The sequence below is a fragment of the Neomonachus schauinslandi genome, chromosome 6, assembly GCF_002201575.2.
Source record: "Neomonachus schauinslandi chromosome 6, ASM220157v2, whole genome shotgun sequence".
Classification (NCBI taxonomy): Eukaryota; Metazoa; Chordata; class Mammalia; order Carnivora; family Phocidae; genus Neomonachus; species Neomonachus schauinslandi.
Genome location: NC_058408.1, coordinates 146511718 through 146520917, shown reverse-complemented (window position 1 = coordinate 146520917; position 9200 = coordinate 146511718). Strand labels below are relative to the sequence as shown.

The 9200-nt window shown below is 49.7% G+C and overlaps 1 protein-coding gene across 1 annotated transcript in view; it reads left to right on the top strand.

Annotated features, from left to right (window-relative positions):
• The window catches only part of CPXM2 (carboxypeptidase X, M14 family member 2), a 159081-nt gene that overhangs the window by 26354 nt on the left and 123527 nt on the right, over positions 1-9200 (top strand). Inside the window, exon 2 of the mRNA XM_044916228.1 lies at positions 40-113. Coding sequence (XP_044772163.1) covers positions 40-113 — 74 coding nt within the window. The remainder of the gene's footprint in view (positions 1-39; positions 114-9200) is intronic.

Genomic DNA, 9200 nt, shown 5'->3' with positions numbered 1-9200 from the left:
CGGGGACGGGGGGCGGGAGCCGCGCCCGCCGGAGCCCAGGCCGCCCAAGAAGGCGACCAAGCCCAAGAAAGCGCCCAAGAGGGACAAGTTGGCTCCGGAGACGCGTCCACCAGGTAAGGAACTTTGTGCGCGGGGCGGCCCGAGGGGGCGCCCGTGGCCGCGCGCCTCTCCCAGCGGCTGGCTGGTCTGAGGGGACAGCTGGCTTCCAGGCCTGTGTGTCGGCGACGCCAGAGCCCGCGAACCCACCCATCGCGCCCCCCCACCCCCCGCCGCCTCCCTGGGGACTGCGTCGCGCATCCCTCTGGCCGCTCGGAACTTCCCGGACAGACGCCGGTCGGCGTTTCCCCCGCAGGTGGAGGCGGAGTACGGAAGCTGCCTGCGGAGCTGGTGGCCCAGGTCTGAAATGGGCTGGGCAGAGGCTCTTTCCGCCCGACACCCCTAGTCTTCCTACACTTCTTGGGAGTGAATTTACGATTTGGCCACGTGAAGGGCTGGCGGGCTTTGGCACGACGGCCTTTGGGGGCAAACTCAGCAGTGGGCCTTTACCCAGCCAGCGCCCCTCTCAGCTCCCTCCCTCCCGCTTTCTGGGGGTCCCTGGAATCCTCTGCCCAGGTGGGGCAGGATGGCAGAGCCTCTGCTGGGGGGGCTCCTGTCTCCGTGGAGAGGGGGCGGGCTGCAGACGGACGGAAAGCCCAGGGGGCCTGGCAGCCTGCAGTGCCCGCCTTCCATCCGTCCGCACACCCTTCTCCCATCCATGCGTCTCTGCCAGCCCTGTCTTGGCAAATGACTTCCATTCGGTTTCACTCCTTGTGAAGGGGAGACTTTTCTCTTAATTGTTCCAAATGTTCTTTGCTCAAATTGCAGAGGGTCCTAGTATTTCAGGACTGGGGAGTGAGCAGGATTGTAGCCAAATTCTCTGGCCCTGTGATGGCCTTCCTTGAAAGGAGATACATGCTGGTGGCTCCATTACACCGCTCCTGGCATGGAAGGAATTGCTTTTGTTTAGTTCAACTCTTCAGCAAGTCAGCAGGAGGCAGCGGGAGAGGCGAGGAGGTGGGGACACAGATCTCTTGAATGTGTGGACCCCTCTCAGCAGCGGCTCTGCACATGTGTGGAGGTGGGGGCGCGTCCTGCCATGCTCCAGCTTGTGAGCCACTCTGCCAATGGGCAGGCAGTTCTGTGAGTTGTGTGACCCCCAACAGAACCATCCAGAATTTCCAGTATCTTCTGGGGAATTATGGGAACTAAGATGTGTAAAACCACAGCGGTTTAATAGCAGGAGTATGAAGAGACAGTCATGTTTGGAGAACATCTGCTGGGACTCTGTTAGGAGCTTCATGTGTAACTGTCTCGTCTAATTCTTCCAGTGGCTCTGAGGGGTGGGTGTTCTTTTTATTTTACAGATGAGGGACCATAGGCGCTGACAGTTTAAGTAACTTAGTGTCACTTGCTGGCTTAGGAGATTTGAAAGCCCTTCTGTGCTTATTTTTAACTCAAGGCCTTTCTTGTTTGGTAGTTTGAATCAGATTTGCATGTGTTTTTGGTTTTTGGTATCTGCTGTGTGATTAGTGCAGTGCTGGGCATGGTGGGTGGGAGACACGTATGGGGGGTTCTGGTACTTGCTGGGGGGAGTGCAGGGGGAGTGTGGAAGAAGCCCCAGACTGAGTCTGAAGACCATACTTCATACCCAGGTCTGGGAGCTCAGCACTCAGCGTCCTGGGACTTGGTGTCTTCATCTGCAAAGGACGCCCGCACCTGCTACTTCTCTTTACTTGGTCAGGTGCTTTATTTTATTTTATTATTTTTTAATTTTTCAAAATGTTTTAAGGTAGTTACTATTTATTTATTTACTTATTTTTAATTAACATATAAGGTATTATTTGTTTCAGGGGTACAGGTCTGTGATTCATGAGTCTTACACAATTCACAGCGCTCACCGTAGCACATGCCCTCAGCTTTTCCACAAAAGCTTCCGGTGTGTCAGCTGATGGTTGTGCTAGTCCATCTGTGAGCCGTTCATTCGTTCCGCAGGTGGTTACTAAGAACCTGTTCAACGCCAGGAGCTGGGTGAGGTCCTGGGAGTAGAGAGCGCAGGTCATCCCCTGCCCCTGTAGATAGCACAGAAGTTGGGGGGCTTTGAAAAAGGGATCACAGTTGTGCTGAGGGCTGGGTTGCTAATCCCCAAACTGGAAAAAGGTTCTTGGAAATTCCAGAGACTCAGCTTCAAGGCCTCCTGGGATAGCTGCCTCCCCAGGCCTGCCACTCTTTCTAATGATCTGTGTGGGTTTTTAAGAGCCCACAACCTAGGACAAGCAAAGTGGGACATTTATCCCAACTCAAAACTCCTGTCCTCTTTTTTCCCCATGTTTTTGGGTGTTTGGCCAGTGGAACCCTCCACCCTGGACTCTTTTTTTTTCCCTTAATTTTATTTTATTATGTTAATCACCATACATTACATCATTAGTTTTTGATGTAGTGTTCCATGATTCATTGTTTGCGTATAACACCCAGTGCTCCATTCAATACGTGCCCTCCTTAATACCCATCACCAGGCTAACCCATCCTCCCACCCCCCTCCCCTCTAGAACCCTCAGTTTGTTCCTCAGAGTCCATAGTCTCTCATGATTTGTCTCCCCCTCCCAATTCCCCCCCCTTCATTTTTCCCTTCCTACTGTCTTCTTCTTTTTTTTTTAACATATAATGTATTATTTGTTTCAAAGGTACAGGTCTGTGATTCAACAGTCTTACACAATTCACAGCGTTCACCATAGCACATACCCTCCCCAGTGTCTATCACCCAGCCACCCCATCCCTCCCATCCCCCACCACTCCAGCAACTTCAGTTTGTTTCCTGAGATTAAGAATTCCTCATTATCAGTGAGGTCATATGATACATGTCATTCTCTGATTGACTCATTTCGCTTAGCATTATACCCTCTGGTTCCATTCATGTTGTTGCAAATGGCAAGATTTCATTTTTTTGATGGCTGCATAATATTCCATTGTATATATATATACCACATCTTCTTTATCCATTCATCTGTTGATGGACATCTTGGCTCTTTCCATAGTTTGGCTATTGTGGACATTGCTGCTATAAACATTGGGGTGCACGTGCCCCTTTGGATCACTACATTTGTATCCTTGGAGTAAATACCCAGTAGTGCAATAGCTGGGTCACAGGGTAGCTCTATTTTCAACTTTTTGAGGACCCTCCATACTGTTTTCCAGACTGGCTGCACAAGCTTGCATTCCCACCAACAGTGGAGGAGGGTTCCCTTTTCTCTGCATCCTCGCCAACATCTGTTGTTTCCTGATTTGTTAATTTTAGCCATTCTGACTGGTGTGAGGTGATATCTCATTGAGGTTTTGATTTGGATTTCTCTGATGGCTGAGCGATGTTGTGCACTTTTTCATGTGTCTGTTGGCCGTTTGGATGTCTTCTTTGGAAAAATGTTCATGTCTTCTGCCCATTTCTTTTTTTTTTTTAAAGATTTTATTTATTTGAGAGCGAGAGAATGAGAGAGAGAGCACATGAGAGGGGGGAGGGTCAGAGGGAGAAGCAGACTCCCTGCTGAGCAGGGAGGCCGATGCGGGACTCGATCCAGGGACTCCAGGATAGTGACCTGAGCCGAAGGCAGTCGCTTAACCAACTGAGCCACCCATGCACCCGTCTTCTGCCCATATCTTGACTGGATTATTTGTTCTTTGGGTGTTGAGTTTGATAAGTTCTTTAGAGATTTTGGATACTAGCCCTTTATCTGATATGTCGTTTGCAAATATCTTCTCCCATTTTGTCGGTTGTCTTTTGGTTTTGAATGTTTCCTTTGCTGTGCAAAAGCTTTTTATCTTGATGAAGTCCCAATAGTTCATTTTTGCCCTTGCTTCCCTTGCCTTTGGTGGTTTCTAGGAAGAATTATTTAAAAATTCTTTAAAAATTGCTGTGGCTGAGGTCGAAGAGGTTGCTGCCTGTGTTCTCCTCTAGGATTTTGATGGACTCCTGTCTCACATTTAGGTCACATGTCTCACATTTAGGTCTTTCATCCATTTTGAGTCTATTTTTGTGTGTTCCACCCTGGACTCTTAAGTGGAGGAGACTGGTTTAAGAATGACTCTATCAGGAGAGTCAGTGGTAGTTGTATTCAGTGACACTGTGCTGAGAAAATTCATTCCTGCATCGGACTGTTTCACATGCAGCTGGTCATCAGGTCGTGGGGAGACATCGATGGAGGAAGGAACCTTGTACAGCAGTCTGGGGTGTGTAGTGTGGGCTTCCGGACCTGGCTCCATGGGGTGGATGATGCATGCTATGCATTAGGCTCTGCAGGACTAACCTGGGAGTGAGGGGTTGGATTTAGAGATGGATAAGAAGGTAAATGTGTATATAACTAATTTAAAGGTCAATTAATTGCTTTGTCTTTATAGACTATAACATCTTTTTCAGATAGCTCTTGTCTTGCATCAAGGTCTGGCTCAAGGGAAGATGGAAGGCAAATGTTCTGTGTGGCAGACTCTGGAAGGAGTCTTGTCTTAATCCCAGAGGAAGGTTTGCTTAAGGAACCTAGGACACTGGGGACTTGATCTTAGTGTGAATTTATCCCTGACCTGTGGCTCTTCGTTAATGCCACCACAGAAATGTGCAATGGATGGCCCATGTTGACATTCTCCTGGAGGTGGCTTGGGCAGCTGAATCCTTTCGTTAATTGAGACCATTGCATTTTTCCATGAGGGGCTGACAGGTTCCTGGAGAAGTGGAGCTCTGATATGCTCAACAGAGTGGGATCTTTTAAAGAATTTTTAAATTCTTTTATTTTGAAACAATTATAGACTCAGAGGCAATTGCAAACATAGTACAGTGAGGTCCTGTGTACCCCAATGATAATGCTTTCTAGAACTATAGTACAGGATTTCTCTACCTTGGCAGTATGGGCATTTTGTGCCAATTGTGTATGCTGTGGGGGTGGGATGGAGGGGCTGTTCTGTGCATTGCAGGATGTTTAGCAGCCTTCCTGGTCTTAACCCCCTGGCCTCCAGTAGCACCCTCCTCTTAGATGTGACAACCAAAAATGTCTCTAGATATTGTCAGATGCAGATGTCCCCAGTGGGTTGAGGATTGCTGCTCTATACAGTCTCAAAACAGGAAATTGACATTGGTACAGTACTATTAACTAGATTACATACTAAACATTTCAGCAGTTTTTATGTGCACGTGTGTCTGTGTGTGTGTGTGTTTGTGTGTGTGTGTTCTCTGCAGTTTTATCACATGTACAGATTCCTGGAATCACTCTTAGCATCAGGATACAGAACTGAGGACCTCTTATTTATTTATTTATTTATTATTTTTATTTGCGAGAGAGCAAGCACTAGAGAGAGAGAACAAGCACGAGTGGGGGGCAGAGGGAGAGGGAGAAGCATGCTCCCCGCTGAGCAGGGAGCCTGACGTGGGTCTCGATCCCAGGACCTGAACCGAAGGCAGATGCTTAACCAACTGAGCCATCCAGGCACCCCTGAGGACCTCTTTTTTTGAGGTTGTGTGGGACTCACTATCGGACAGTTTCTGAGGTCCTCATTGTGAACATCAGTTAATCCCAGAATTTCAGAACTTGGAGGAAACCACGTGGTCATTACATGCAAATTCTTGTTCACTGTAGGATTCTAACCCTGGGCTAGCCAGTCTCTGCTCACACACTTCCACCGATGGGCTCCTCCCACCATGTTCATTGGATGAGCAGTACTGATTGCTAGAGTGTTCTTTCTTTCTTTCTTTTTTTTTTTTTTTAAAGATTTTATTTATTTATTCATGAGAGACAGAGAGAGAGAGAGAGGCAGAGGGAGAAGCAGGCTCCCCGCTGGGCAGGGATCCCGACGCGGGGCTCGATCCCAGGACCCTGGGATCATGACCTGAGCCGAAGGCAGACGCTTAACGACTGAGCCACCCAGGCGTCCCTAGAGTGTTCTTTCTTGTAGAGACCTGACTACCTGCTTCTTTCTACCTCCATTTATTCAGCTGTTGCCAGCCAAATTCAATAGTTTCTAGGTCTTTGCAGTTGGACTGCTTTGGGACCCAGAGACTGAGGCCCAGGTCCCTGCTTTCCATTATCCCAGCATGAAGAATAAGATAGGGAGCACATTTTTGGCATGTGGGTGGATTTGGGGTGTACTTACCTTGTATGTCATCTCCAAATTGACGAGCTTGGTTTGTGGCCATGCTTTTGGTAGAGAATAAAATGGAACAGAGAGTAAACCATGGTTAATATATGTCATTTACCCTTTCCCTCCCAAGTGGTAGTAAGAAACAAACAGGCTAATAAACAAGACTCTAAATAGGTGATCTGAAGGTTTTTTTTTTCTCCCCGCCCCCTGCCCCCATTGGGCCTTGGGTTACTTTTGGGTTCCTGCTTGTTTGTTTATTTGGTGCTTTCTTCCAGGATTGGCAAGAATGCGCCACTGTTTTGAGTATGGGCACGCCCGCATTACACCCTCAGGCCTGGTGCATAGTCCTGAGCCCCTGGAATTTGCAGAGTGGGCGGCGAGCCAGGTTTGTTTGGATGTCTGTGCCCGGAATGAGCGAGTTTGCGTTTTGTAGTGTGTTGTGCCCCAGCCACTGGGGGAAGTAACCAAAGACTTGTTATTTGAGCATATGTGGTCGTAAACAAAGCCCTTCTGTTGTGTGCTGCAGGCCAGTTGCTGGAAAGGGCCTCACTTTTGAGCTTTGCCTGGTCACTCTTCAGAGTGTCTTGCTGTGTTTGGCCTTTGGATGGAAACGTCTTCTCTTGGGCCAAGCTGGAGCCTGAGGATCAGGAGAATGTTTTTGTCAAGATTTCATATGTATTTTAAAAGCAGTCACAGTGCTATCATCACATGTGAACAAATAGCAAGAACTCTTTACATCAGGATATTATACGCTCACTTGAAGAGTTAAATCCAAAGTGTTTGTCCAGATAAACTCCCTACAGAATCCTGAGGGAAAGGACATTTAATAAAAAAAGGTTGCTTGAGGGGCACCTGGGTGGCTCAGTCGGTTAAGTGTCTATCTTTGGCTCAGGTCATGATCCTGGGGTCCTGGGATAGAGCCCCACATCAGGCTCCCTGCTCAGCGGGGAGTCGGCTTCTCCTTCTGCCCCTTTCCCTGCTCGTGCACATGCTCTCTCTCTCTTTCAAATAAATAAATAAGATCTTAAAAAAAAGGGTTGCTTGATGATGTGCATCAGCAAGCAGCTTTCTAAGACACCACCTCTCTTTCCAAGATGCTTTCCAAAGTCAGCTATTCATGCTGGTGAGTCCCTAGCCTGTGCCCATGGTTCCAGAAGCCAGGATTTGTGCATGGATCATGAAGACACTCCCGTGTTAGGGGAAGCTGGACTGGAGGCTGTGGTTCTTAAAACTGGCCATCATGTTTTCCATGGGCCTCAGGTGTCCATGGCTGTCAGATCTCATGGCAGATGGTGCCTTCAGTGCCGGGCCAAGGGTAGCCAGGGCCCCTGGAGGTGGGAGTGTGGAGGTGAGGCTCTCTTTCAATATCCATAATGGGGCCAGGGAGCCTGAGTACTCAGGCTTGGCATCTCCAGCAATGGCTCTGCCCTCTGTGGCCTTTTGAGGTCCCTGCCACCATGCTGCCACTCTTCAATCACGAGACCCATGAAATTAGGGTATCTTGGCCAGGGGGAAGGGCTGGTGTCCATAACCGGCTGGCATCCAGTTGGCTACTCATCCAGGCATCATAGAATGGTTGGAGGGGCACAAAACACCTCCAGAGTGTTAATTTAAGACTCCACTGTCCCAGATTTTTATGGAATGCTCGATCATGCAAACCACGTGTGGTTGTTTGGCAGTTTGTTCAGGGTTCAGAGAGAGCTGGGACCAGAATCTGGCTCTGCCGCTCACGGGCATGGGTGACTTCTCCAAGCCTCGGCTTCCTCACCGTGACACGACAGGATGATAAAGCCATGCTTCCAGAGGTATGACGGGTCAACTTCCAGCCTCCCGCGCTGGGACATGGTTCGGGGGCACCTTCTACCCTCTTCCCAAGAGTCCCCAGCCAGGCTGAGTCCTCATGGGTCCTGCTCTGCACACAGCCTGAGTTACTGGAGTTTCCTTCTCCGGGTCTTTCTCCTTCCACTTCTTTATTTGAACTTCATGAAGTCCCTTCCCAGATACACGTCTGCACCTAAGGAAGGCTGCATCTCGGGCTCTTTCCAGATGGAAGCCAGACTGAGACAGGCCAGTGCGCCCGGTGCCCTACCCAGCGCCCCCTGAGTCTGCACCTGCTGCTCTTAACTGTGCTGGCTCTAGAAAAGCAAAGGGCTTCTTATTTGGTTGCAAGTCAGGAAGGTGTCCGCTGCTGCGTAGAGCATCTCCCTCGGGCCCTGAGGGAGACCCAAGTCTACACAAAAGGCTGGCCCAGAAGAACAGAGGATGGCCACCTAGTTTCCCAGGGAAGACACAGCCGGGCGTGGAGGGGAAAGCTTTAGACTGATTGGTTGATGGGTTGATTTTGGCCTGGCCCTGGTCAAAAAGTACTGAGAACACTGCCCTCGTGCCCCCATCTCCACCCCAGACCTTCAAGGTCACCGATGAATGGAGGCAAGCGTCTCGTTCAATACTCAGCCTGCCTTTCAGGATCTACCCGCTCCCCCAGTTGCTGTTTCCACCGGTAGCCTGCCTTTCTCAGAAGTGGATACCTCCCTGCGTCAGGGCCCTTGCCTGCTAACAGCCACACGGAGCACGCGTTTCCAACCACACCTGCACAGTCCTGCTGGCCCTCGCTCCAGAGGGTTCTCTGCAGACCTGCCTGTGTTGCAGTGCTTTAGAAAGCTGTGATTGCTGGCCTGTGAGACCCGGCACTCCTGGGCAGCGGCCCTCGGGCGAGGCCTTTCCTCTCCTGCAGGTTCCTTAGCACGAGGCAGGAGGGGAGCCTAGGGCCCTGGGCTGACTCCCTCAGGGGAGAGAGAGAGAGAGAGAGAGAGAGAGAGAGAGAGCAGATGCTGTGGGGCTGGAATTTCCTGGGGAAAATGCAAATATGCAGCAAAGAATTTTTTCGGTTTCTGGGGGATGGGGGTGGGGTTGCTACTGTAAGCTCCTTGTACAGAGAGGGGAAAAAATAGTTTCCTTTCAACCCAGAAGCATGATGTTTATCACCATCGCCCAGAATAGAACATGTGGCCCGCGTCGGCACCTCGCTTGCTACTTTTAAGGAATTC